This window comes from Eulemur rufifrons, chromosome 4, assembly GCF_041146395.1.
Source record: "Eulemur rufifrons isolate Redbay chromosome 4, OSU_ERuf_1, whole genome shotgun sequence".
Taxonomy (NCBI): domain Eukaryota; kingdom Metazoa; phylum Chordata; class Mammalia; order Primates; family Lemuridae; genus Eulemur; species Eulemur rufifrons.
Window position 1 is genome coordinate 82,894,140 of NC_090986.1, and position 27,238 is coordinate 82,921,377.

Consider the following 27,238-nt stretch of genomic DNA (forward strand, 5'->3'; position numbering starts at 1 on the left):
GCCTGGGGGCCCCGGGCAGAGGGGTTGGGTAGGGGTCAGTGTGGACTGCGGCCCCAGGAGGGCGGAGGTCAGGGAGGCTTCATGTGGGAACCTTGCAGGGAAGAGTGGGCTGCCCACATCCCTGGGCAAGGGCAGAAAGCGCACGGCACCACAGTGAGGTCGGATGCCGCGGAGTCACAGGAACAGATGCGGGGGTGGGGGCGTCCCTCTGCAGGACCTGCTCGGTGGAGCTGAGGAGGGCAGAGAGAAGAGGAAGAGAGGGCCAAGAACAGAGCGCGCAGCCAAGCCAAGGGCCTGCAAGGTGGGCCTCTGCCCAGCTGCCCTCAGCCACAAGTCAATCATTGCAGGGTGACCCCAGACAGACGGCACAGCCACCTCCCCCGTCATCCTAGAACACCACCCACCGACAGTGTTGGACTCTCCAGGACACAGCCTGAGCGCCAGGACCCACAAATGCAGCCACAGGGTACTGATATGGCCCAGGACGGAAAAAAAGCAGCCCCAGAGGACAGAGGTGTGACAAGACAGAGACCAGGAGCAGGCCTGAGACGCCCCAGGATGGGGCGGGAGAGCATCCTTGCACCCTGCAGGTCCCAAGCCTGTGCCTGGTGTACAAGTTTGGAACGTGCCCTCCCATGTCTGGTGAAATCAACCCCTGGGCAAGTGCAGCGGGAGTGTGTGGATCTGCCCTGGCTGCAACTTCACTGCTCTGCAGACTCCGTTAGGAGTCGGGGACAACCAGGGCTGGCTGCTCCCCTGGGGGCCCTCAGAGGGGCGGGATCTTCCTCCCTGGGGCAGCCTGGGCACCGATGGCTCGGGGCTGCCTGCCTGAGGATGGCATCTGGGTCCTAATCACGGCCCCAAGGGCCGCTGTGCTGTCAGGAGATCAGTAACCTGGGTGCTCCTCAAGCTGGGAAGTCTTGGGTGTCTCCTGCCCAGCTGTCCATCTGTGCCACAGCCCTGGAGCAGTGCCCCAAACCCACAGGTTGGACCTAAACCAATCCTGAAGCCTGCGTGCATCTGAGCTGGTGATTTTCAGGGAGGCAAGCTGCAAACCAAGATGTAAGACACAGACACAGATTTGAAGCAGGGCCTTCCAGAAAGTGTGATTTAACAATAGATGCCCTCCGGTCCTAGCAAGTCCCCAAGACAACCCCAGCCACGGTCACTTCTTGGTCCTGGTCCAGAACCGCCGGTAGCGCTCCATGTCAAAGTCATCGCTGGGCTCCTGCCCGTACTCCTTCCTGGGCTGGAGCTGAGCCTCTCGCTTCCGTAGCCTGGCCCGGCGTTCCTCAGGGGACAGGGTATCCAGGTCTATGGGCATCTGCGGGGGAAGCCAAACACATCCACGTGGCTTGGGGCCTTGAGAACTACTGAGTCACCGCCCTGGGTCTTCCTCTAGACTGTGTCTCCTGCCCTACGCTAGCTTAATTTTTATATGTTCTGTTGGTTTTTCTCTCCTTTCAGAGCTTTCATTCTTTAAGAGAAATTTTTTTTCTGCTCATTTTCTCCAGATTTGATATATTATTATTATTATTTTTTTTTTTTGAGACAGAGTCTCGCTTTGTTGCCCGGGCTAGAGTGAGTGCCGTGGCGTCAGCCTAGCTCACAGCAACCTCAAACTCCTGGGCTTAAGCGATCCTACTGCCTCAGCCTCCCGAGTAGCTGGGACTACAGGCATGTGTCACCATGCCCGGCTAATTTTTTTTTTTCTGTATATATTTTAGTTGGCCAGATAATTTCTTTCTATTTTTTTAGTAGAGACAGGGTCTCACTCTTGCTCAGGCTGGTCTCGAACTCCTGACCTTGAGCCATCCACCCGCCTCGGCCTCCCAGAGTGCTAGCATTACAGGCGTGAGCCACCGCGCCCGGCCTTGATATATTATTAAAAACAATAGTTTTATGAGGTTGGTGCTTAGAATGGGTTCTGGGCCTCAACCCTCCCCCTCTCCTACAACCTAGTCCCTCCCCATCAGCCACCTGTCCATCCCAAGCCTCTGGCCGCCATCCCAGCCACCACGGCCTTGCCTCCAGCCAGGCATTAGGGAGCGCCTGGAAAGCTTACCGCCAGCATGCGCCGTGGCTCCCTGTAGCGGATGTGGATGGTGGAGCCATCCTGCTTGACCAGGAGCACCGGGTAGAGGCGCGCATAGGCCTGGCGGCGCACGCGAGTGAGCGAGGCCCTGCTGCTGTCGGCCCACCAGGAGGACGTGTGCAGGCGACGGGGCGCGGGGCCAGCTGCCTTTACGGCATTCTGCCTCAGCAGGCTGCGGACAAACACGCACACGCTGGTCAGTGGATGGTTCTGGGGCAGGGATGGGTCACGGCCAGGCCTCAGGAGACACCAACAGAGTCGGTGATCCATGCCAGGGGCAGGATGAGCCCGGGGGGTCCCTGAGGAGCCACAGGTGTGGTTGGAGCAGCTCTAGCCCCAGAGCCAGGAAGAGGCTGGTAGGGGTCAACAAGGGCACAGTTTCCCAGCACCGAGGACAGAGGGCAACAGCCAGGACCAGGCAGGGTTAGAATAGCCCTCTCCTGATGATGAGAGGAGGCTTCCCCGAGGTGGCCCCTTGACAATCCCAAGGGGCCTGCAAGTACATGCTTACCCAAGCAGGCTGCCCACGGCTGCCATTCCCCCTCAGAGCCCCAGTGGCACGTGGACGTGGTCAGTCACAGGCCCTGGTGCGCCACCTGCTAGGCAAAGACAGATCTTTTATAAAGGAAAGTTCCTCCACCTACTTCATCCTCACCAAATCCCAGCCTGGAATGAAGCCACAGACCCCAGTCCATCTCCAACACGCACGGATAACCGGGTTACTTTCCGGCCTCTCCCAGCAACCCTCCGGCCTTCTCAGATTCGAATGGCCTGGGGAGGTCTCTCCAAAAACACGCCGGGGCCCTGCTCGCAGAGATTCTTAGTCTGTGGCAGGGCCTGGGCCGCCCATTCTGGTGGTTCCCGAGTCAGGGACGCAGGTCTGAACGGAGCGCAGCGTGAACGGTGGAGCTTGGCTCCCACGGCGAGTTTTCCTAAGAACCCAGTGAGGTGAGGATTATCACACCTGTGTTCGGCAGGAGAACGGAGGCCCAGGGCGGCCCGGCTATGCTCCCGCCTCCGTCCAGGGCCCCGGGACAGGTGGACCCGCGTCCCCTTCCCCGCCTCCCGCCCCCGGGACGGCTCCCGCTCGCACGAGACGCCAACCTGCTGCCGCCACCGCAGCTGCGCAGGAGCCCGAGGACCGGCAGTCCGGGACCCCACCTGCAGGCGGGAAACTGAAGTCCCGGACGGGGCCACGCAGGGGGTCACGATCCCATCAGGCGACCGTGGCTCGCGTCCCACAGCCCACTACGTCAGCCTTCCGCGCTGCGTCGCGCGGCGGTGACGCAGCCCCCGGGCGGGGCCAGGCCGCAGTGGGCGGGGCCTCCGCGGCTAGGAGGTATGACCCCCCCCAACTAGGGCGCGGCGGGGCGGGCGCGGCAGTGGCGTGCAACCCTGGGGGGCGGGGCCAGGCTTGGTGGGCGGGCCAGGGCGGAGCTGCGTCGTACTGGGACGGAGGCGGGGGCCCGCGCAACTGCGACCTCAGTCCCTGCTGGGCGGGTCAGGGAGGGGCGGGAGGCGGCCAAGGGGGGACCCGGGGACCGGCGGGGGTCGAGGGAGGACCCGGGGGTTCCGGGGTTGGGGGAGGCGGGGGAGGACACGGGGAGGCCCCGGGAGGCCGGGGGGTTGGGGGAGGATCGCGGGAGCTAATGATAGCAAACTGAAGTCATTTATGTCACAACCTAACCTAAATGGTACGGGGAAGGTCTCAGAAAAGCGAGTCTCCCTGGCACCTTGGAAACAGAGCTGATCCCAGGAATTCCCCCCAGGCCTGCAGCGGTTTAGATAGGACACTTGGGGCGGGACAGGCCTCTCCCCGGGCTCGCTAAGGCCAGTTGTGCGAGGAGGATCTGAGATCAGTGACACTTTTTCTTTTTTTATTTTAAATAAATTGAGACGGGGGTCTCGCTCTTGCTCAGGCTGGTCTCGAACTCCTGAGCTCAAATGATCCGCCCGCCTTGGCCTCCCAGAGTGCTAGGATTACAGGCGTGAGCCACCGCGCCCAACCATTGCCACTTTTTCTTGTGCAAGTAGATATCGGGATGAAATCAGACCCAGACAAAATAGGGCGGGGAAGGCAGGATGGAGAGGAGGCTCCTGGTTACTCGTGTGAGGTAAGGACTTTCTAAAGGCCCCACAAGAAGCCCTTTTGTGTCCTTCTCATCACCCGACATGCTTGTAGGACTGCAGTAATTTAGATAAGATGCTCTCAGTGAACACTTGCCCAGCACTGGCATCTCCACCTATGAACTGATGACCATGCTGGCTTTGAGCCCGTGGAACCAATGCACTCCGTTTCTATGCACCTTTCTTAGAAACAGACTTCTCCCCACACACCAAGCAAGCAATCAGTTTTGCAGCGGACATCAGCTGGATGTGCTCTAATTCAGTTCAGTCTTGACACTGCTTACCTGAATGCCAGTCCCAAGTGGTTTACTTGTGCTTTTGACCAACCGGTTACAAATCAGGTGTCCCATGACCCTTCCTTGGGTTTAATTAATTTGCTAGAGCAGCTCACAGAATGCAGAGAAAACACTTATGCTTCCTGGCTTATCATAAAGTATATCACAAAGAATACAGATGAAGAGATGTATAGGGCAGGGTGTAGGGGATGGGGCACAGAGCCCCCATGCCCTCCAGGAACCTCCACATGTTCAGCTATCTGGAAGCTCTCCAAACCCTGTCCTTTTGGGTTTTTATGGAGGCTTAATTACATAGGCATGATTGATTAAATTGTCAACAGAAAAGAAACAAAACTCTGTAAAATAATTTAAAGAGATTTATTCTGAGCCAAATTTGAGGACCATGTCCAAAGCCACACCCAAGGAGCCTTGAGCAAGTGGACTCGCTGTGGCTGGGTTACAGTTTGGTTTTATACAGTTCAGGGAGACAGGAATTACAGGTAAAGTCATCAGTCAATACATGGAAGGTATACAGTGGTTTGGCCCAAAAAGGTGGGACATCTCAAAGCATGTAAGTCCATGCTTTGAGATGTTATAGGTGGATTTAAAGACTCTTTGGCTTGTAATTGGTTAAATAAATGAAGCTTTGTCTAAAGGCTTGGAATGTTTTAAGTTCAGGAAGTCTGTTAATCAGAGACAAGCCACCAGACATATTTCCAGACTCTGATTTGTTATGTGAATTGAGGACCTGCAGGTATGTCTTGCACAGCCTTAGGCCCGTCTACGAGTTACAAAGGCTGTCTGCAAGAAGGGAGAGGGGCATGATGAGGCATGTCTGACATCCCCTCTAATGGCCAGCAACTCAGTTTTAGGGTATCCCCTTGGCCAAGAGGGGGTCCATTCTGTCAGCCAGTGGAGGGGAACCTTAAGATTTTATTTTAGTTCACAAAATCAACTCTACCTCCAGCCCCTCTCCCCTCCCCCAAGGGTGGGGATGGGATGAAAGTCTTGGTCTTGCCAGTGACCAGCCCCATCCAACAGCTACTTAGGGGCTGCAAGCCACCCTACAACTTGTTATCATACAAAAAGATGACACTTTCGAGATTCCAAGTGTAACAGAGGGAATGGAATATTTTCTTTCCTTCTCCTCAAACCACTTGTTCTTGTTCTTCTGATGCAGCCTTGAGGATAAGTGCCGAGCTTTCCGTAACTCAAGGGTTTGAAGAGTGGCATGCTAGGTAAGGGTGGGTGTAGGGACCAGGAGAAAACTGCCTGTTCCACCCTCTGAAGATTCGCTGAAAATCAACTGACAAAAGGCAGATTAATAGTGAAACCACCTCTCAAATTGATAAAGGGGTGCAAGGCAAGAACTGTGTAAGGGACTAGCTAAAAATAAGGCACAGGCCTAGTTAAAAATAATAAGAATTACCCACTGTCCCATTTGCTTCTCTATAAATTGTCATTCTGGAGCCACATAGCTGGTGGCCATAAAGATTCTTCGCTTTCTCCATAGATAACATCACCTTTTTGAAACCTAGGGGTGGTTTCTGAGATATCTTCCAGGTCCCACGTTCCAGTGGAACTGCCCACCCAGCCAGACTAGAAGCGCATAATGAGGAACCGAATCAACTGGTCTTGTGACCCCACCCAAGAACCTGGTCAGCAAAGAAGACAATTTCTACACTCCTATGGTTCTGCCCAAACCCCGCCAATTAGCAGACTCAAGGGGATGCGAATCTGAGAAATTCCTCCCATCTCCCCTCTTAGCACTATTTGGAATTAAAAACTCTCTGTGGTAAACCCTGTTGTCTCAGTGTTTTGGCTTCTTTTTGGGAAGCAGGCAAATGAACCTGGCTGGGCAGCAACAATAGGAGAAATGTCTGGGCCCATTGGCTCACACCTGCAATCCCAGCACTCTGGGAGGCCAAGGTGGGAGGATTGAGGATCGTTTGAGGTCAGGAGTTTGAGAACAGCCTAAGCAATAGCGAGACCCCGTCTCTGCAAAAAAAAAAAAAAAACAAAAAAACTGAAAGCCAGGTGTGATGATACACACCTGTAGTTCCAACTACCTGGGAGGCTGAGTCAGGAGGACTGCTTGAGCCCAGGAATTGGAGGTTGCAGTGAGCTATGATGACACCACTGCACTCTAGTCCAGGAGAAAGAGCGAGACCTGTCTCAAAAAAAAAAAAAAAAAAGAAAGAAAGAAAGAAAGAAAAAGAAAAGAAAAGAAAAGAAAAACGCACATGGAATTGAGAATCATGTACACCCCACATTTAGTAAAGGGGCCCATCAGCCCTTACCACAGAGGATACCAATAAAAAGAAAATTACCAAAATCCCCAATTGCCAGCTGCAACAGCACTCATTAGCTCCTTCTCCAAAGCCTGTACCTGGACTTCCAAATTTTCTTCTGTCACTTGTATTTCTCTTACCTGGGCTTCTCCCCACAGGGTATCTGCTTGTTGCTCACAGAGGGCTATAAGGAAGAGCTAGCCCACCCGACTGGCTGCCAGTCACTCCTTAGGCTGCAACGACTCTTCCAAAGCCCGCAGGTCTTTTCCAAGGCGGCATGCATACACTCCACCTGCTCCTACTCCGTGGCGGGGGCCCACGACATGAGGACCGCTGCCACTGGGTACCAAAAGGTCGCGGGAGGCCACATATCCTCCCCTGCCGGGGCAGAAGGGACACTTACCCTAGTCGAATCCTGCTGACTCCACCAAATGTGGGGCGGGAGTCCCCGGGCCGGTAGGGTACCCCAGCAGGTTCGGGAAGTGAAAGAACAAAGGAGCAGCAGCAGGTACGTGATACACACTCTTTATGGTCGGGATGATGCCGCGGCGCCGAGAATATGGCTCGGAACAATAGCGGCAACATGCCCCAGCGAAGGGGTGACCACATGGGTCTTACATAAGAGGTGACACAGTTACACAAGTGTGCTAACTCATGCCTTACCGGAAGGCCGGCGAAAGACACACCGGCAGTCATCGTGGTTCGGCCTAAGAAACGAATGGGTTTCTCCTCACATCCCCAGAGTGTTTCTGAGGACACGGCCTCTCTGTCGCTCAGTTCAGGCTGACAGACGTGCTCCTGCAAGTCGGGGCGGGCCGGGTGCTGACCCACGTCCCCACGGACGAAGGCGGATTGCTGGACGCTGCCATGACTAGCGGGCGGAGGCGGGGCGGGCGCGGCCTGTGACGTACGTGATGCGGGAAGGCTGGCGCGGCGCTGTGACAGTAATCCCTACGCGCGAGACAGGCCGGGGCGGCGATGACGAAAGGCTCTGCAGATGGAGGCGGGGCCGGCGCGGCGCTGAGATACTTCCTTGCGGGTTGGGGTGAGTCCGGCGTGGACGGCGCTGACGTCACTTTCGCGCGAGTGGAGGTAAGTTGCCTCAGCGTTGTGAGCTATGTCCCCGCAGACGCAGGCGGGGCCCACGGCTCTGAGGTGCTTCCTGGCCGAGTGGGGAGGCGCGCCGGCACGGCGTGACGAAAGCTTCGCGCGCGGATGGAGGCGGCCGGCGCGCTCTATGACGTAAGCGGCTGCACACGGAAGTGGGGCTGGCGCAGTTCTGAGGTTCCTCCCTGCGGGGCGGGGCGGGCTCGGCGTGACGTCAATTTCCCGCGCGGTGGAGGTGCCCGGCGCGCTCTGTGACGTCCACCGTGGGCGGTGGCGGCCCCCGATGCTGCGGCGCCCCCTGGCTGGGCTGGCCGTTGCCGCCCTGGGCCGGGGTCCCCCGGACGGTGAGTCGGGTATGGCCGTGGCGGAGGATGACTCGGGGCGGCGGTGTCAGCGGCCGCCCCTGCGCTCCGCGTGCGCCCCCATCGGAGCATCCTCCGTGCAGTCTCCAGGACACTGGGGAAGTTCCGGCAGGCTGGGCGCCTGCCTGCCCGCAGGAGGAACCTGGGGTGGAAGCTGGAGGACTTCAGGCTGGTGCCTTCTGGCCGGCCCGGGAAGGGGCCTGGAGCCCCGGCGGTGCCTCGCCGCAGAACCACAGCCCTGGCCCACCCCAGAGGAGCCTGGCCGGTCTGGCGTCCCCACAGTTTCGAGCGGCTCCCCGAGCGTGTAGGACCGCTCAGTGTCCTCCCCGAGCTCAGGACGGGCCGGCAGAGAACAGCCTGGAAGCCTTCCCGGTGGGCGGCGGCTTGGTGTGGGCTTCGGTCCCCACCTCACCTTGCAAAGCCGCCGGATGGAGCAGACTGCTTGGGGGCTCCTGGGGGTGCTGCGGGCGGATTCCTTGCCTGTTTCGCGGCTCAGCAGAGAGTCGGGGATTTGGAACAGCAAATGGTTGGTGCGGGCCTTTCTACACATGGTGTGGCACTTGGGCTTTGGCTTCTTTCAAGACCAGAGAGTCCCCGTCTGGGTTCCTGAAGCGGCCTGTCTGCCATTGCTAAGCGTTGCCTTAGGAGCGGTTGGAGCTCGTGGAAGAACAGAGGGTGTGGGGGAGCTAGCTCCTCCAGGTGTTGGCTTGGGCAGGAGCAGGTGAAGTGCACCACGGGTGGAAAGCAGGGTAGGTCCCCTGGGAGGGCCTTTGGGCAGCACCTTGCCTAAATCTGGGATTTTCTGAGCTTTTCTGTTGCTCTTACACTTCTCAGACCATGATTTGCTGTGAGGGACCCAGGAAAATCTTCCTTTTCAGCACCCAGAAAAGACAGGGTTAGGGAGAGATATGAAACTTGTGTGGGTTCCTGTTTCAGCTACTGACAAGCAGAGTCCCCTGTAGGTGAGGCCCTCTCCACCCCTTTATGCCTGCCTGCCTGCCTGCACTGGCTGCTCTCACGCTGGTTGAGAGCCGCACGAACCACTGGTGCAGCTTGCCTGGCGTGGCAACGTGTTGGCCCACCCCTTGGTCCTTGGCTGGAACAGCCAGCAGTTTCCTGCAGTAGCAGATTCTGAAAGTTGTAAATGAGAACAGAGTACATTTCAACCACACCCAAACTCTCTCCTCCTTCTGTTTTGGTGGTTTATTGGAGAGTCGAGATAGTTTGAGGAAGAGCAGGAAAGACGGGGTGGAAGAAAGGCGATCCCAGCCCCCAAGGGAGTGCGTGAGAGTGTGCCCAGGAAGGGCTGGTGTAGGAGGCAGGCACCTCCAGGTCGATTCTGTCTCTGCCCGTGCTGGGCCTGGGTCTCCCCTCTGCATGAGAAAGAGGCTGGCCAACCTTGCGGCGTCCTGGGCTCCTTCCTGCCCTGCCATCCTTGAGCTCCGGATCCTATTCTGTCTCAGGCTCACTCTGCCCTTTGCCTGAGGTTTCTATCGAGGACCCTGTGCAAGAGTCAGCCCCAGCTGCACAGGGTTGTGAAGGTCCTGAGCCCTCATGCCTCTGGGGCTTCTGGCCCTCGGTTCTGCTGGGGCCCAACTTGTGGAGGAATGTTCCCGTCCCACCATGGAGAGAGGAAGTGAAAGTGAAAATGCCCTTGGCTGCTCCTGGTATTGTCTCGTTTAGAATGAGGCTCTGGAAGGCTAGGTGGCCTCAGGGTGACGTGGTTAGGATGTGTCCCACCTGGATGTGTGCCCACAGCTCCCACAGCCAAGAGTCGGGTGGTCATCCTGCCCTGCACTGCCTGGTGGGGCACCACCAGCTTCCCCTCTGTTGAGCCAGCCGCAGTGTGGAGCCCAAGTCATGGAGGCGTGTGTCTTACAGGAGGGCTGGATGGGGCTGGCTTCTCCTTTGTGTTCTGGGAAGGGTCTCACCCTCTCTATTAGTGTCTCCTGGAGGAGAGGGGAGAGGGAGAGCATGGTGACTGTATCCAGTCTTTGGGACAGGCCAGGCTGTGGGGGAGGGCGGTGGAAGGCAGAAGGAGAGGATTCCACCTCCACGGCTGCCTGGGCTGCCTGGGGCTCTGCGGGGAGCCCAGCCCAGGGAGTCTCCAGCAGGGTTGGCAACTCCCGGGAGACCTTCCATCTCTGAGCTCCTGTAGGAGTTGCTTTTGTGGCAGATCCTTCTCACAGTTGTCATGGGGCTTTTGGCTTCTTGCCAGACAGATGGCGTTTGGGACTGGAATGTTGAGAGGAGAGGACACAGGATATGGTTGGCCATAGGGCTTCCATCTCCCCAGAGGAAGATACCTGGCCTGTGTGTTCCCGCCAGGGCAAAAGCCAGGCTCAGTGTTTCCATCCCACTCGAGGGTCACCAGAGTCATGAGGCCTGGGGCCACAGCCCTGTTGCGTGTGCGCCTGTGGGAAGGTGGCTTTGACGACTGCCCTGTCACTGTGGTCCCTCCTCAGACAGGCAGCCCTGTGCCTTGGTCTCTCTGGTGGGGGTGGGGGTGTGGGTGTGCTCCACAGGGCCATGCCACCCTGGCAGACTCAGCACCCGCTTGCTATGCGCCCACAGCACCCTCCGGCTGGCCAGGGCCCTGGCATGGTCTGTGTCCTGTGCCCTCACACTTGGGCAGAGCTGACCTCAGGGCATCCAGGCAGGGTTCTTGGTGATCCATGCTCCATGGCGGGGGTCAAGGGGAGGCACTGAGGGACAAGCTTGGGAGCCTAGGCTTGAGATGGGTGAGGGTGGCCAGGACACCTCTGTGGGTGGGCCAGCCTGTGGTTCGGGTGTTGGGTGTCAAGTGTCTGCTGTGTGCCAGCTCTGTGTGAGCACTTCCTTCTGTGAGTTCCTCTGATCAAGGCCACGACCCCATGGCCAATGGGCACACCTGCTGCTCATGAACTTGGCAGGTGGGTGCAGGGACCTCGGAGCCCGTTGGAGGTAGGAGGCTGGGCTGGGCGCCGGTGGGCGGGTGTTTGCTGGGGAAGAGCACACAAGCCTGTGTTGCCAGTTCCTCCGGGGGCCACTGTGGGTGGATTGGGTGGGCCTTGCTCTGGCCTGCACCCTCCCCAGCCTCCTCCTGGGATGCCCGTTGGCCTCACACCGCTGAGAAGAGTCCCGCTGGGCTCTCAGCTTAGTCACCCAAATGGCCTAACTGCTGAAGGCGCATGCCCATCACCAAGGGCCCGTTTCTGGGGTGAGCACCAGGTCTTGCATCCTGTGGGGCTCTGGCCCAGCTCCCTGGGGCACCCCGTGGGTTTGGGACTGTGATGGGGCCTGCGGGGTGGAGGGTCTCTAGGCTGGTCCATGGCCATACAGAGGGGAACGGGACCCAAGTTTGGAGCTGGGGGCCTCGACTTCCAATAGGAGGCTGTGACCCAGCAACCATGGCCTTTGGTGCCTTGGTCTGGTGCTCTGACACAGTCCTGCCTCCCCCCCCCCCCCAGGTCACTGTGGTCCTGTCAGGGTCCCCGGTCCAGCCTCAGTTCTCCTTGGGGACTTTAGGGGGATGGAGCAGATGGACAGAGCACAGGGAAGCGTCACTGCATTCCTGCTGGATGTGGGAGTCAGGGACTGCTCCAAGGAGTACCCGGCGCGGGACTGGTGCCTCTCCAGTGGGCCCAGGGCCTGGAGTTAAGTGGTCAGAGACGGGGCAGTGCCCTGGGAGTCCCCCGCACAGACCAGCTCAAAGGAGATTGGGCGTGAGGGACGTGGCCCCCGTGGAGGCCAGACAGAGATGCCAAGGAGAGCCGAGAGCCAAGCGGCTGCTGCTCCTGGCCATGGGGTGTCCGGGTGACCTGGGGAAGGGACAGCTCAGTGCGGTGGTGGGGACAGAAGTCACACAGGGTGCAGCCCTCGAGGTTATCTGTCTCAGTAACTCTCTGCATCGAATTCAAAGCACACAACCTGGCTCTGGTTTCTCTCAAAATTTGATGGTTTTCATGAGATCTTTGAGTCTTAATATCTGTGATCTCAGCAAATTAGGTAGTTGTGCAGCGATGCTTACTGTGTCCCAAGAACTGTATGTTTAATAAAAAAAAAAAGTCCCGTATTTTATCCCCTGGAGAAGCAGGAGCTCCAGAAATTTACCCAGCTTGCATGGCTCATTTGATCTGGAAGGTTCTGGGGTTTCAAGGCTTGTGTGTTGTGGGAACGAGGCTCTGGGAGGGGTTTGCAGGGCTCTGGGGTTGAGAGGAGCAGAATGTGCTGAGATGGGGCCTCGAGTTCCATGGGCAGGAAAGCCCGGGGGCCAGAACGGAGTCAGCATCCAGGGCAGCCTGTGGTTAGGCTGAAATGACACGTTCTCGTGATAGGAAGCCTCCAGTAGGCAGGAAAGATCCAGTTTGTCACTCGTAGGAAGCACGTGTACCTCTCAGTGAGTTCTCCTGGGTTCTCTTCTTCTGGTGTGTTCTTAGCAGTGGGTCCAGCTGTTTCTTATGAATGGCTTCGGTGGCGTGTGCACTTGTCAGGCATGCATGCCTGCGTGTGCAGCATGTGCTCCGTGTCCTTCGTACCTGGGTTCAGACTGCGCGGCACGTGCCCTTGTGCGTGATGGAGCTGTGGTGTGCTGCTTTTGTGAGATTACCTCAGTGGCCTAAATTGGGGATTAGGAAGGTGACCTCAGGTCCTTCCCTGGCCATCCGTTCCTCTACCCCCACCCTTCTGTGCCCCCCAGACAGGAAGCTGTCCCTGGCCGTGCACATCAGGTCCCAGGTGGAGCCCCTCCAACCCCCCGCCAAGCCCCCGTGCCCAGGCAGTGTGTGCCCCCGATGCCACCTGGCGTTGCACACTGGTCAGCTCACGTGGCTGGGCTGGCGGGGCAGGTGCAGGTGTCAAGGGCGGGCGCAGCCTCTTCCTTCCTGCAGAGCCAGAGCGGGGGCCGGTGGGCGGGGCTAGCTTCCCTGCGAGGGGATTTATTGCTCAGAAGGGCAGGCTGGCAGGCCCGGAGGGGATTAGGGACTCGCACCCTCAGCCCTCAGTCCAGCAGCCCAGACCTGCCGGCTGGTCACAGGTAGGCTGTGTCCCTGGGGAGGGGGTGGCGGCTGCTGGGGAGGATCTACCAGGGAAGGAGGGCCTGTTTGGGGCCAGGCTGCAGGGAGGCAGAGTGCAGAGCTGGGGTGCAGGAGTGGGGCACGGGGAGGGGGCGGGGGGCGGGGGCAGGCAGGTTTACGCTGGAACTCCTGTAGGTGCAGGAAGCAGTGCTCTCTGGGAGCTGCTGGCAGAGCCTGGGGAAGAGAGCCTGGGTCCTGGATGTGCTTGGCTGAGCCTCGGGCTTGGCTCGGCTGGTCTTCCGACCTCCCCCCGCCCCTCGCTGGCCTCTCAGCGTCCTCTCCTGCGAAGCTGTGGGCCCAGTGCCATCTTCCCCTTCCCCGTGGGGGCTGGGAGGGTGGCCCCCAACCCTGCTGGCAGCACGAGCATCACAGACAGATCCCAAGTCTGATGGGAGTTCCCGGAATGGGCAGACCTTGATGAGGCCACACTTGCAGGGCATGGTGCCCAGGGACACAGGCAGGGACAGGAACACCTCCACCCCAGACCCGTAGCCCCGCAGGTGGCACACACGTAGGAGCCAATGTCCAGGCCCCCATGGTGGTGTGATTAGAGAGGACAGTATCCCCAGGCCATAGACGCCTGGGGAGGCTGACAGGGACCCTGGGGTGGGCTTTGGACATGGGCTGCCCTGCCAAGAGCCCTGTGACTGTCCCCTTCCCGGTGCTGAGTCTGCTCCCAGCGCATGCTGTGCATGGCCACATCACCTCAGGAGGCCACCAGTCACCTCCGCTGCTCCGTCCATTCCCATGGAGCTGAGGGCCGCTGGGCCCGCTGACGTCTCCCCTCCCCTGCCCAGGCATGTCCAGGCCCAGGCCCGTGGTGCTCAGTGGGCCCTCGGGGGCCGGGAAGAGCACCCTGCTGAAGAAGCTCTTCCAGGAGTACGGCAGCATCTTCGGATTCAGCGTGTCCCGTAAGTCCTGGGGGGAGGGAGAGAAGGGCAGGTGAGTGAGGGGCTGCTGGGGGCTGTCCCTGCACTGGGACCTGTCCTGGTCCCCCCCCACATACACAGCCTGGGGGCTGTCCCTGCACTAGGACCTGTCCTGGAGCCCCCCCACCCCCACCCCGACATACACAGCCTGGGGGCTGCTCTTTTTTCATTACCCTTTGAGCTCCTGTTTGTCCTCCTCTGGGTGGGGTCAGGGTTGGTGTCTGCACCCTGGTGGGAGCCCAGTCTGGGCCCTGAGCCTCCTCTCATCAGAGTGTGGTCCCTTCTTTGTGGTCTTCGTGCTGAGTGGGCTGTCGGGGAGACCTGGGTGGAAAGCTGCAGGTGCCACACAGGGGGTGACATGTGTCTTTCCCCAGATACCACGAGGGACCCACGGCCTGGCGAGGAGAACGGCAAACGTGAGCTGGGCGGGTGGGCTCGGGCCTTGTGCACAGCCCGTGGGGTAGCATGGAGGCCGTGGGACCCCTGGCTCCTGAGCAGTGGGGCCGCCCTGCCCCCGTGGGTCGGCAGTGCTGCAGGGGCTCAGCCTCCTCTTCTGTTAGCTGTCCCTGCCTGCCCTGTGGAACCGGGTGGTCTTGATCACCCAGCCCCTGAGAATAGTGTGGGCTGTGTCTGTCCCCGCCCAGCCCAGCCGCTGGGCAGCGCTTGTGAGGTCCTCTTGCCTCTGTTGCCCGGTCTGGTTCCAGCCGGAGCAGTCCTGGTGGGGGGCAGGATGGGGGAAGAGAGCTGGCCCTGGTCGTGCTGGGCTCCCTGGGCGCCCTCTAGACAGTCCTTGCTTCTCTCCAGATTACTACTTTGTGACCAGGGAGGTGATGCAGCGCGACATCGCCGCTGGCGACTTCATTGAGCACGCCGAGTTCTCCGGGAACCTGTATGGCACGAGGTGGGCTGTGCTCAGGGCTGGCCTTGGGGTGGTTGTGAGAGGTGGCCAGTCCTCACCTGGGCCTGGGCTGGCAGGTCTGTGGCCCCCACGACGCCCCGTTTCCGCCGAGCAGGCACAGGGCTTCAGGGCCTCTCCCTCAGGGCTGCTGAGCCTGGCTGGGGAGCGGGTGGCCCGTTCGTGCTGCTGTGCGCCGTTCCAGTGGAGTGAAGGGTGCAGGGTGACCCCAGCAGGATGGGCTCAGGTGCTCCAGGGGGTGCGGCAGGTGCCGGGGCCGGGGAAGGCCCTGCCGTGGCCCAGGGTGGGCCCTGGGGGGAGGCAGGCCCTGGAGGCCAGCAGGGAGCATCTGGGTCTCGTGCAGGCTCTTGGTGGCCTCGGGGGTACCGAGTGCTCCTGAGGACAGCTTCCACTGACCCGTGCCCGTTCCCAGCAAGGCGGCTGTGCAGGCGGTGCAGGCCATGAACCGCATCTGCGTGCTGGACGTGGACCTGCAGGGCGTGCGCAACATCAAGAAGACCGACCTGCAGCCCCTCTACATCTCCGTGCAGCCGCCCTCACTGGGCGTGCTGGTGCGTGCCCAGCCGGGGTCGGGTGGGGGCGCCGGGGCCTGTCCTGGGGCTGCTGACTGGCCTCGGCTTGCCTCACAGGAGCAGCGGCTGCGGCAGCGCAACACGGAGACGGAGGAGAGCCTGGCGAAGCGGCTGGCCGCCGCCCGGGCCGACCTGGAGAGCAGTGAGCACCTGGGGGTGTCCCAGGAGGGTCCGCAGGCCCCCTCTCACCCAGGGTCCCTCCCCTCCCACCTGGGGGCGTCAAGGTTTCCTCTCCTGGTCGTTCCCTTCCCGTCGCCTAGGAGAGGATGTTTAAATGTCCACCTTACAGGCCAGCTGTGCCTGGTGGGGGTTGGAGTCAGGATCCAGAGCCTCCCTGGGACCGCGCCCCAGGGCACATCCCTTCCCAGCCCTGCCTTGCCTGCGGCTCGGACAGCAGTGGCGAGGGGGCCGCAGCCGGTGGCCAGCTTGGGTGGCCATGTGGGGCGGGGGTGGATCCTAGGCGGGCTCTCTCTGTCCCTGACCTGGACCCCCTCCCTGCCCCAGGCAAGGAGCCTGGCCTGTTTGACCTGATCATCATCAACGATGACCTGGACACGGCCTACACGGAGCTGAAGGAGGCGCTCTCCGAGGTGGGCCGTGCCCCTGCCCTGCCTGGGCACCCTCCTCCTGCCCACTTGGCTGAGGCCGGCGCTGTGGAGGGAGGACCGGAGGCCCTGCCCGTCCTGAGTTCCAGCTTCTCCAACCCCCTTTCTTCCTCCCTGGCAGGAAATTAAGAAAGCCCAGGGGACCGGCCATGCCTGAGGAGGCTGCTCTCACTCCTGGGCGCCTTCTGTGCCTGCCCCGCCCCAGGGCCCACGTGGGACCAGGACGGTGCACAGAGCCCCCCCTTGGCGGGCCCCTGGATGGCTCTGGGCCCTCAGCCAGCGCCTGGGCTGGAGGGGTGCTACCCACCTGGCCTCCTATGGTCAGAGGGTCCTGGTGCCCCTGCCCCACCCTGTTTCCCTCCCTGGGCTGTTCCCTCCCCATCTGTCCCGCTGGAGCCGGGGCTGACGTCTAATAAAGTAACTGTTGGGCTAGGGCATCCAGGAGTGAGTGGAGTGTGGCCCTGAGGTTGGCAGGGCTGGGGCCGTAGCCCCCTGTGCTAGACCCCCAGGCCCTGGCAGCCCATCCAACCAGCAGCCCCAAAAGGGCAGCCAGGTGGGCTCTGCCTGGGTGTCCGCAGCCCCTGGATGGCTGGGGAGCCGTTGGCACCACAGTGGACAGGGTGCAGGGGGAGCCCGGGGGGCGCAGCAGGGCCCTTCCCAACACACTTGGTGGGCTGCCCAGAGCAAGGGGCTGGTGAGGGGCAGGGGGCGGGGGCTGAGAAGGCTGGCCCTGAGCTGGGCTGGGAGGAGGGGGCCAGGCATGTGAGGGGCTGCGTGGGGGGAGCCGAGGCTGCAGGGGCGGGCCCTGCATGAGGTCCCAGTAGAGGTCAGCCCAGCCCTGGCCATGGCCTCTGGGGGCAGGTGGGGAAGGAAGGGGCTGCATCCTGCGCGTGGGGGCAGCTGCCCAGCCTTCTCCCTGTCTGCCTCCCTCCTGGAGAGCCCTGACCCCCCAGGGTTGGCCTCAGCCCTGCTCAGAGCCCAAGTGGGGGGTGTGGGGGAGAGTGGCAGGCAGGGAGCCCGGACGGAAGTAGCGGGGAGAGCACACAGTCCTGGGTTCCGTCCATGTCCATCCCAAAGCCCAGCCGCTCCTGGGGACTGCAGAGGGGAGGGGAGGGGAGGGTGCAGGAGCTTCTGCCCGACTGCTGCCGGGCTGCCGGGGAGGCCATCCTAGCGCCCTGCCCCCAGAGACAATCAGGGATTCAGGCCCTGAGGCCAGGGGGGAACAATGGGGCCCTTGAGCGCCCCTCCCCTGCCCCTCATTGTGCTTGGTGGCGAGAGGTGGCCCTGGCCCTGCTGCGCAGCCTCCGGGAGTTCCAACATCTGCACAGGTGGAAGGGCTCAGAGGCAGACGCACATTTCCTGGCCTGGAGAAGGTAGGGGCCTGTGGGGCAGGGGCGTCCACCCTCTGCCTCAGGAGGCAGCCTCACCCCTGCACCCCACTGGCTGTCAGGCCCCGTAGGGAGGCAGGGGTCCAGGGAGGACCAGCAGTGGGTTGGCGAGCCCGCTGGGGGCCTGCTGCTCTGCACTGTCTGTCCACCTCGGGCCCAGCCGCCTTCACGGCTGGATCTCAGGACAAGACCTGTGGGTAGCAGGGAACCAAATGCAGAATCTGGGGTCCCGGGAGCTGCTCAGGGCCGGCCGGTGGGTGGGAGGGGTGCACCCAATACCTCCCCTGGCAACTGGGGCCCCTCAGGCCAAGGGAGGGCCCGCCCATCCGCACCAGCCAGCTGCAGTGTGTCCAGAGGCCGGGTGGGCCCAGCCCCCCACACTCAACCCCTCACACAGATGCAGATCTGGGCCCTGCTCAACCTCAGGTGGCCCCAAAGTACCTCTGCGCTCCCAGCCCTCAGAATGCCACAGACAGGGCCCTCTTTTAATGAGCGCTCAGTGCCTACTAGGTGCTGGGGCCCCAGCAGTGAGCCCTACAGACCCTGTGGTTTGAGGAGCCAATCCAGTTCCCTGAAGGTGTCACGAGAGACTGGGTGGCAGTGTTACCTGGGGTGGCTGATGTTTAGGGGCACAACAAGGGGGCCGTGTGGCCGAGGGGTGAGAGGGCCCTGCTGCCCCACCGGGAATACAGGAGCAGCCCAGGGCTGCCGCACAGGGGGCCGTGCCAGCCCAGGCCCCAAGGTGTGCGCCAGTTCCGAGTCTGGTTGAAAGTGGACACAGGCTGTTGTCTGGCGCGGTGGGGTGGCCCCACCTAGCCCCTCACCCTGAGGGAGGAACAGTCCCTAACTTCCAGGGCTGGCACTTGTGTGCCTGCTTGGAGCCTGCCTGCATGGGGCTGAAGGAAGACAGCAGGGCCTGCAGGCTCACAGCCTGAAGGGACGCAGCTTGCCCACCCCTGGGAGGAGAGAACTCAGGGTGGGGAAACCTGGGTCTAGGGGCCACCAGCCTGGATGTTGCCAGTCATAGACTCTGGCGACCTGCACCCCTGGGGTGTGCCGGGGATCCCTCAGGTTCATACCCCAACTCGGTGCCCTGATGTTTCTGAGCACTGGGCTGGCTGTGCTGGGGCTGTTTGTGAGGGCAGCCATGATGGGGGAGGACCCCTGGGCCCGGGGGACTTCCCTAAGGGAGGCACATGCGGAGTTGAGGATGAATGGCTGAGTGTCCATGGCTATGTGTGTGAATGTGTATCTGTGTGAGCCTGCCCACGTGGTGAGAGCAGGTGTGTGCATGTCCACCTGGGAGTACACAGGGAGTACGCACGGTGTGCATGTGTGCAGTTGGAAGTATGCCCAGTGTGTGTGTATGCACATGGGAGTATGCACAATGTGTGTGCGTGTGTGCACCTGGGAGTATTTATGGTGAGTGTGCATGTGTACACCTGGGAGTATTTATGGTGAGTGTGCATGTGTGCACCTGGGAGTATTTATGGTGAGTGTGCATGTGTACACCCATGGAGTATTTATGGTGAGTGTGCATGTGTACACCCATGGAGTATTTATGGTGAGTGTGCATGTGTACACCCATGGAGTATTTATGGTGAGTGTGCATGTGTGCACCTGGGAGTATTTATGGTGAGTGTGCATGTGTGCACCTGGGAGTATTTATGGTGAGTGTGCATGTGTACACCCATGGAGTATTTATGGTGAGTGTGCATGTGTACACCCATGGAGTATTTATGGTGAGTGTGCATGTGTACACCCATGGAGTATTTATGGTGAGTGTGCATGTGTGCACCCATGGAGTATTTATGGTGAGTGTGCATGTGTGCACCTGGGAGTATTTACGGTGAGTGTGCATGTGTACACCCATGGAGTATTTACGGTGAGTGTCCATGTGTACACCCATGGAGTATTTACGGTGAGTGTCCATGTGTACACCCATGGAGTATTTACGGTGAGTGTCCATGTGTACACCCATGGAGTATTTACGGTGAGTGTGCATGTGTACACCCATGGAGTATTTACGGTGAGTGTGCATGTGTACACCCATGGAGTATTTACGGTGAGTGTCCATGTGTACACCCATGGAGTATTTATGGTGAGTGTCCATGTGTACACCCATGGAGTGTTTACGGTGAGTGTGCATGTGCACCTGGGAGTATCTATGGTGAGTGTGCATGTGCACCTGGGAGTGTGCACCGTGAGTGTGCATCTGGGAACATGCATGGTGAGTGTGCCTGAGTCCATGTGCACACGTGTGAGAGGGAATCCAGCAGTGAACACTGGTGGCTGTCAGGTGGGCTCTGGTAGTCAGGAAGGCTGTGGCACCCTGTCAGGACTGCATGCCCTTCGGAGCCTGGAGCTCCTTGGGATCCCACCCAGTGGGGAGCGTGGACTGTACCTGGGGCTGCCTGCAGGAGGGGAGGAGTGAGGGTAGGCAGGGGCGGGGGCCAGGAGGGTGGCCACGGCACACACCTCACAGGGTCTGTGTGGTGCCCAGCCAGGACAGCTATGTCAGCCCTGGAGCTGCTCTGGCAGAGTGGATGGGCAGAGTGGGTTTCTAGGCCTGGGGTCTGGTCCCCATGGCCGGGGCGGTGGGCCTCCTTCTGGGCCATGGCATCCGATGGTCTGAGGACCTAGGCTGTCCAGGGTTTGTGTCGGGGGCCCAGGAACCACCACTACAGAGTCGAGTTGGGGACCTCAGGCATGTGAGGGGCCAAAAGAGTGTGGGGCCAGGGGTGGGGGTGGGCGATCACGCTTCTAGGGGGCCTGTGACACCAAGGCCTGAGGGTGGGCAAGGGCTGTTGCCATCCTCTGAGCGAGCAGTGTCCCCCATGCAGGGCCCTGGGGGATGGGCCAGTGGGTTACAGGCATCCGGAGGGAGGAGACCCTGCCTTGCAGGGGTGCAGGGAAGCAGGCAGGCAGGGTGGGGGAACAGCGGGGCTAGGGAGAGCCTTGGGCCAGCCTTGACCATGCAGGGGTGCTTGTGAGTGGACAAGGCCAGCACAGTGCCTGCCATGCGCTCTGTCCCCTTGTGCTCAGGGAAGAGGAGGGTCCTGGGTAAGGGTCCCCGCCTGGAGTGCTGAGCACGAGGGTGCCCTGGCCCGCAGCCACACCTAAGCAGCAGGAAGACACCCGGCCCCACCCAGGGAGAGCCCGGGAGGGCCGAAGTGGGAAGGAAATACCTGGGCAGGGACTCTGACCCCGAGAGCTGCAGGCAGGGGAAGGGCGATCTCTGGTATTCCACCCTCCCTTGTCCAGACAAGGGTGGGTCGGGCTTCAGTGGGGGCGGCCTCGGGTGGGCCGGTCACCCCTGGTGCCAGGACTTCGTGGATTGGGTGTGGCTGGCAGGGCACAGGGCTTGCAGACGGGCAGCCTCGGCCTGCACACCTTGAGCCCTCCTGGGGGGCCTCAGCCCCAGCCTGGGTGAGAAGAAGGGCCGAGCTCGAGCCTGCGCTGCCTGCATGGGGCGCCCAGCCTGGCTGGGGAAGACCCTGCCTGGCGACCCGACAACTAGGCAGGTGCCAAGGACGCTGTTACGACCAGGACTAGGGGTGGAGAGAAAAAAGGGCCGGCTGTGAGACCCCCATCCCACCAAGAACCCAAAGCCCTTTCACTGTGACACCCTCACCCCCAACTCTGACGCCCTCACCGCCCACTCTGATGCCCTCACCCTTTACTCAGATGCCCTCACACCCCACTCTGAGACCTCACACCCCACCACCGTGACACCTCCCTCCTTGTGCCTCCATCAGCGCTGCCCCCCTGTACCGGGTCCCACAGACCCGCCCCATGGGCCCTTCCCACACCTCCTCCATCAGACCCTGCCTGGGCACTCAGAGGCCTGGGGCAGCAGGGGCCTGGCTGGACCTCCTTTGGTCACCCCCATGTTACTGACCTCGCCAGGCCGCCTGGTTCCTCCCAGACCCTGACCCTGGGCCCTCCCAGCGCTGGCTGAGCTGAAGTTTCTCCCCCGCAAGTCCTGTCTTGGACACCCTGCGGCGTGGCTGTGGGGTGAGGTGTGTGTGTGGGGGGGACTCCTGTGTGTGCACAGTCTGTACACATGGGCCTGGCATGTGGCCAGCACCTGTCCCCTCCCCTCTCCTGCACGCGCCTCTGCGGCCCTGGGCAGGTCCCCTTGGCCTGTCCCTGCCTCATTGTGGGCCGTCTTTTCTTTATTTTAAATAAGGTTATATATACATATGTGTGTGTGTGTGTGTGTGTGTGTGTGTATTCTAAGGCCAGTCATAAATAAGGTATTTATTTTACAACACTTAGACTCACAGAAAAAGTTGTGAGGGTGTCTCCCAGCAGCCCGTGCTGTTTCCCGCTGGGTGCTCTCTGGAATGCGGCTGCCGGCAGTCAGGGGCAGGAGTGTCTGCAGGAACTGGGAATTCCTGCCGGGGAGTAAGCTCCTCTTCCCCGTCTGGTTACTTGTTCAATCATTTGTGCTGTGGGGTCTCACCTATAACACAGCCCAGAATCTAGAGGACCGCTTTATTGTGTTGCTCAGATTGATGCAGCTTCGGCTCCCTGGGGACTCTTGCAGCTGTCCCATGCCCCTTTGACACAGCACATCAGTAAGCGTGTATATTCGAGAGCATGCAGGTATGTGTGCACGTGCATGCATGTGCATGTGTGCATGCACGCTTGAGCACATCCTTCCCCCGACACTGCAGCTTGCTATGGGCAAGAGTTTGCAGCACGCGACACACAAGTATGCCCTGCCCCAGCACTAGCGTCAGCCATTTCCCGGAGGATTCCTGGTTCTTTTATTGGGAGTGGAGTTAGGAGCCAAGACCTGGGACGCAGGTGTGTTCTGGCTCCTAAGGTGTTTTCGCATTTCGGCCCATTCACATGGGCAGACCACAGGCATATATGTGCACACCATGTGTATCCACACAGCTAGAAATATTCTCTGGGAAACCACCCACATCCCTGCGAGGTGCATCCTGAGGTGCCTGGCTGTGATCCGTTGTCACACAGATGGTGGTTTGGGCGGCCTGGAGAAGGGCTGGGGGTGGGCATGTGGGGGTGTCTGCAGCCATCATGGAATGGGGGACAGGGTACCTGGTGCTGGGGCCGGGTGCGGCCTTGGCATTTGCCCTAGTCGGGAGGCCTGGCGGGTGGGCATTCCAAGGTTCCCCTGGCCTGCTCCCGCGGAGGGAGGCTCACAGGGAGGGAGGGAGGAGTGAAGGAGAGGGCTCAGGGTTTGCTGACAGGCTAGGTGGGGTGCAGAAAGCCGTCCAGGATAATAAGGTCCCCTGGGATGGGAAGGCCACTCTGGAGGGGAGATTGGCTCTGGGGCTGGAGGTGCCAGGTGCCAGGTGCCGGGTGCTGATGTCAGGAGGCAGCTGGGCCCAGGAGAATTGTGGGCGAGAGTTGTGGATTTGGGAGTCCCCCCAACCCCATGTGATGCTCTAAGACAGGCTCCTCTAGGCTGTTCCCAGGCCCCCTGCACTTAGAACCACGTGTCACGAGTGGTACCCACCTCCGGGGCAAAGCACCAGCCCTTAGACCCCAGGGCACGTTCAGCCCAGGCCTAAGCCACAGCGGGTCTCAGAGCCGACTGTGCACGTCTCCTCAGCTCCACGTTCGGTGGTGCCAGTCGGTAATCACATCTGTGCCGCACCCCTCAGAGCCACACGCATACTCACATGTGCACACACACTCACACGTGCAATCATACACATGCACAGCACATGCATTTGCATTAATGTGTGTCTGCATTTATACTGAGTGCTTGCGTACATGCATTTGCACGTGTGGATGTACATCTGTCAGTGCACAGCTACATCTGTGAGAGCACGTGTTACACATGTGTGCACACGTATCCATCTGTGTTTGCACATGTGTCTGCATGGGCATGCACACCTGTGCATGTGTGGGTGTGGTGTGTTTGCACGTGTCTTTGTGCCTATGTACAGGTGTACTTGCCTATGCATCTGTGTCTGCCTGTGTGAGTCTGCATGTGTGTGTGCACATGTGAGTGTGTGCGTCGCTCTGAGGGGCGCTGCACAGATGTGAGGAAGCAGGGCCACTTCCCCAGGAACCCCGGCTGCCCCCTCTTCCTGCCCCGGGAGGGGAGGCCCAGCCGCATAAAGAGGCCGGGAGCTCCCTCCGCTGGCTGCTGCTGCTGGTCCCACACCTGCCGCCGCTGCCTCCTGGCCGGGTCCAGGAGGGAGGGGGCCAGAGACTAGGTTGCTCAGGGGTCTCCTGCCCCAAGCCGCCCAGGAGCAGGTACTGGCCATGGGGCGGCCTTGAGGAGGGGGCTGGGCGGGGGGCTGCAGGTCACTCTCCCCTCTGCAGGGCAGCCCTGCAGCAGCCTCCGTTCCCCAGCACGCACCCCCCTGGGGCTCAGCTGGTCTGTGGCACGGCTGGTGCCCAAGCATGGCCATGTGCTACCGCGTCTGTGGCCTCGCTAGACACTATACCTCCTGGACAGGTCCCCAGCCTCTTCTTGTCCCCCCAGCTTGGGGCAGTCTGGGCTGGCACCTTGGAGGACCAGGAGCCAGCAGCCCCAGTGCAGCGGGACCAGCTGGAGGGTCGGGGGAGGGTGGGAGTGCTTTGTGAAGCAGAGGGACCACCAGACCGCTGTGCAGGGTGTGGAGGGAGACAGGACAGGGCAGCTGGGGGCTGGGGGCCCGTGGTACCACAGGCATGGGGGGCTGGGGAGGCTGGGGAGAGGCCCCCGGATGCTGGGAATGTGACCCTGTGGGACCCTCCCCAGCAACCTGGCTGTGGCCAGAGGGTGGGATGGGGGGGCATGTGTGCAGCAGAAGCTGAGACTGCACAGCCCCCCACCCTCTGAGTGGGGCTGGCCTCAGTTTCCCCATCTGCCTCAGAAGGCAGCTCACCCAGCCAACTCCCAGGCTCTGTGGCTCTGGGGGGGAGTGCAGTCCCAGAGCTGGCACTAAGCTTTCCTGTGGTGGGGAGGGTCTGGGGGAGAGCCAGAGGGCCGGGGCAGTCGTTCAGTGGGAGAGCATCCCTCCTGATGCACCCCATGGGCAGGGGCAGGGCCCAGATGGCTGCTTCCCCTTCCATCGAAGGTGGTGAGCTCCCCGTCGGCATGGGTGTGTAAGCCCCGGCTCTGAGCTCGAGCAGCGGGGGCTCCTGGCCCCTTGCTTACCTGGCCGCCTGCCCGCAGGTCCCGCCCGCCTGCCCCTATGACCAACATGAGCTGGAGCTTCCTGACGCGGCTGCTGGAGGAGATCCACAACCACTCCACCTTCGTGGGCAAGGTGTGGCTCACGGTGCTCGTGGTGTTCCGCATCGTGCTGACGGCCGTGGGCGGCGAGTCGATCTACTCCGACGAGCAGGCCAAGTTCACCTGCAACACGCGGCAGCCGGGCTGCGACAACGTCTGCTACGACGCCTTCGCGCCCCTGTCGCACGTGCGTTTCTGGGTCTTCCAGATCGTGGTCATCTCCACGCCCTCGGTCATGTACCTGGGCTACGCCGTCCACCGCCTGGCCCGCGCGTCCGAGCAGGAGCGGCGCCGCGCTCTCCGCCGGCGCTCCGGGCCCCGCCGCGCGCCCCGGGCACACCTGCCCCCGCCGCACTCCGGCTGGCCCGAGCCCGGAGATCTGGGCGAAGAGGAGCCCATGCTGGGCCTGGGCGAGGAGGAGGAAGAGGAGGAGGTGGGCGCGGCGGAGGGTGCGGGCGAGGAGGCAGAGGAGGCGGGCGCTAAGGGGGCCGGCGGGGACAGCAAGGCCGCGGGGGTCCCAGGCCCAGCCGGGCAGCACGACGGGCGGAGGCGCATCCAGCGGGAGGGGCTGATGCGCGTGTACGTGGCCCAGCTGGTGGCCAGGGCGGCCTTCGAGGTGGCCTTCCTGGTGGGCCAGTACCTGCTGTACGGCTTTGAGGTGCGGCCCTTCTTCGCGTGCAGCCGCCAGCCCTGCCCGCACGTGGTGGACTGCTTCGTGTCCCGGCCCACCGAGAAGACCGTCTTCCTGCTGGTCATGTACGTGGTCAGCTGCCTGTGCCTCCTGCTCAACCTCTGCGAGATGGCGCACCTGGGCCTGGGCAGCGCGCAGGACGCCGTGCGCGGCCGCCGCAGCCCCGGGGCCCCCGCGCCCGTCCCCGCGCCGCGGCCCCCGCCCTGTGCCTTTCCCGCGGCGGCCCCAGGCCTGGCCTGCCCGCCCGACTACAGCCTAGTGGTGCGGGCGGCCGAGCGCGCGCGCGCGCAAGACCAGAACCTGGCTAACCTGGCCCTGCAGGCGCTACGCGACGGTGCGCCGGCTGGGGACCGCGACGGGGACAGCCCACCCTGCGCCTCTGGGCTCCCCGCGGCCTCTAGGGCCCCCCCCAGGGCAGGCGCCCCCGCGTCTGGGTCGGGCAGTGCCACGTCTGGGGGCACCGTCGGGGAGCAGGGCCGGCCGGGGGCACACGAGCGGCAGGGCGCCAAGCCCAGGGCCAGCTCCGAGAAGGGCAGCGCCAGCAGCAGGGACGGGAAGACCACCGTGTGGATCTGAGGACGGGGCCCGGGGGCGCCGGGTTGAGGGGGGCTGAGGGGGGCTCCCGGGGAGACCCGCGGGCCCCCTCCTCCACCGCCATGGCCTCGGGCAGACCCCGCCCCAGGGGCAGCGGGGCTGCTCATCCCTCTCAGGAGGGGCCGGAGGGGAGAGGCGGCGCCGGTTAGGGAAGGATGGGGAGGGGGCCTGGCAGCCACAAGGTCCTCAGTTCCGGTCCTCAGCTCTGGTCTGTGACCCCAGAGGGTGTCAGAGGGGGTTGTGCTTCTCATACTCCCTGCAGAAGCAAATAGGGCTCCTTCCCCATGGTCTGGTTCCTGCAGAGCCCGGGGCAATCCCAGGTCTTCCTCGCACAGAAGGGGAAACAAACCAAGGGAGGCCAGGACCTGCAGAGGCTTCTGTGCCCAGCCCTGGTCTGCACCGGCTCCCTGCTCCCTGCTCCCTGCCTGAGATACAGGCCTTGGGGGTTCCTGGGGTGCACAGGGCCACCCCTTTCTCTGAGCTTCTTTGACACCGGGAACAGCACCTTTCTCTAGGACAAACTTGAAGTTTTGCCAGTATGTCGACCATGCCTTACAGCTTGGACCTGCGAGGTGGCAGTCAGGGGCTGTGGACCCTGCTGGGGGAAGGGGGCTCCGGGGTTCCTGCAAACGGCCTGGCCTTTCCGCCCTCCTCCCTAATTCAGACCCAGCATTCAGAGAAAGAGAGCAAAATAAAACTAACTTTTGTTTACAACCTTGTGTGTGCATGTGTGCGTGTGCACGTGTGTGACTATGCATGCATGCACATGTGGCTGTGCACACGTGATCACGTGCATGTACATGTGCACGTCTGTATGAACACATACGTGTGTGCAAGCATGTGTGTGTGCAAACATGCCTGTGTGCACAAGTCCACCACCGGCCACAGGGGAGACATGGCCTAGACCAGGTTGGCTGGGAGACGAGACCCCTCCCCAGGGACGGGCTGAGAGCAAGGCTGCAAGCTGAGCCCCTGCAGCTTGCCAGACAAGTGGGTGCCACCTGGTGCCAGGCAGCATGCTG

General features: G+C 61.5%; 3 protein-coding genes across 4 annotated transcripts; 2 read left to right on the plus strand and 1 right to left on the minus strand.

Annotated features, from left to right (window-relative positions):
• Window positions 1-847: 847 nt before the first annotated feature.
• MRPL55 (mitochondrial ribosomal protein L55) lies at window positions 848-3,347 on the minus strand. Its single transcript, XM_069467479.1, has 5 exons — window positions 3,200-3,347; window positions 2,781-3,027; window positions 2,607-2,691; window positions 2,066-2,267; window positions 848-1,324 (listed from the first exon to the last, which is right to left on the minus strand). Exons 3-5 carry the CDS (start codon window positions 2,630-2,632, stop codon window positions 1,166-1,168), a joined length of 387 nt encoding a protein of 128 aa, XP_069323580.1. The 5' UTR covers window positions 2,633-2,691; window positions 2,781-3,027; window positions 3,200-3,347; the 3' UTR covers window positions 848-1,165.
• A 3,342-nt stretch (window positions 3,348-6,689) lies between these two features.
• GUK1 (guanylate kinase 1) lies at window positions 6,690-16,764 on the plus strand. 2 transcript variants are annotated; one of them, XM_069467770.1, is made up of 8 exons: window positions 6,690-7,880; window positions 14,109-14,222; window positions 14,615-14,656; window positions 15,045-15,141; window positions 15,569-15,707; window positions 15,786-15,870; window positions 16,233-16,318; window positions 16,455-16,764. In XM_069467770.1, exons 2-8 carry the CDS (start codon window positions 14,111-14,113, stop codon window positions 16,488-16,490), a joined length of 597 nt encoding a protein of 198 aa, XP_069323871.1. In that variant the 5' UTR covers window positions 6,690-7,880; window positions 14,109-14,110; the 3' UTR covers window positions 16,491-16,764. The 2 variants fall into 2 exon arrangements, with proteins under 2 accessions (XP_069323871.1, XP_069323870.1); XM_069467769.1 differs by lacking the exon at window positions 6,690-7,880 and adding an exon at window positions 8,114-8,239.
• Window positions 16,765-24,890: 8,126 nt separating this feature from the next.
• Window positions 24,891-26,198, plus strand: GJC2 (gap junction protein gamma 2). The gene has a single exon (XM_069467480.1). It carries the CDS (start codon window positions 24,891-24,893, stop codon window positions 26,196-26,198), a length of 1,308 nt encoding a protein of 435 aa, XP_069323581.1.
• The last annotated feature ends 1,040 nt before the right edge of the window (window positions 26,199-27,238 follow it).

What these genes read in the sequence shown, in the direction of transcription:
- GUK1 (XM_069467769.1), top strand. Translation starts at nt 8,179, where the DNA reads ATGCTGCGGCGCCCCCTGGCTGGGCTGGCCGTTGCCGCCCTGGGCCGG. An exon ending in TGGCGAGGAGAACGGCAAAC is followed by an intron (nt 14,657 to 15,044) that starts GTGAGCTGGGCG and finishes GCTTCTCTCCAG; the next exon opens with ATTACTACTTTGTGACCAGG. An exon ending in CGCCCTCACTGGGCGTGCTG is followed by an intron (nt 15,708 to 15,785) that starts GTGCGTGCCCAG and finishes CTTGCCTCACAG; the next exon opens with GAGCAGCGGCTGCGGCAGCG.
- GJC2 (XM_069467480.1), top strand. Translation starts at nt 24,891, where the DNA reads ATGACCAACATGAGCTGGAGCTTCCTGACGCGGCTGCTGGAGGAGATC.
- MRPL55 (XM_069467479.1), bottom strand. Translation starts at nt 2,632, where the DNA reads ATGGCAGCCGTGGGCAGCCTGCTTGG. An exon ending in GCCGTGGGCAGCCTGCTTGG is followed by an intron (nt 2,268 to 2,606) that starts GTAAGCATGTAC and finishes GTTTGTCCGCAG; the next exon opens with CCTGCTGAGGCAGAATGCCG. An exon ending in AGCCACGGCGCATGCTGGCG is followed by an intron (nt 1,325 to 2,065) that starts GTAAGCTTTCCA and finishes CTTCCCCCGCAG; the next exon opens with ATGCCCATAGACCTGGATAC.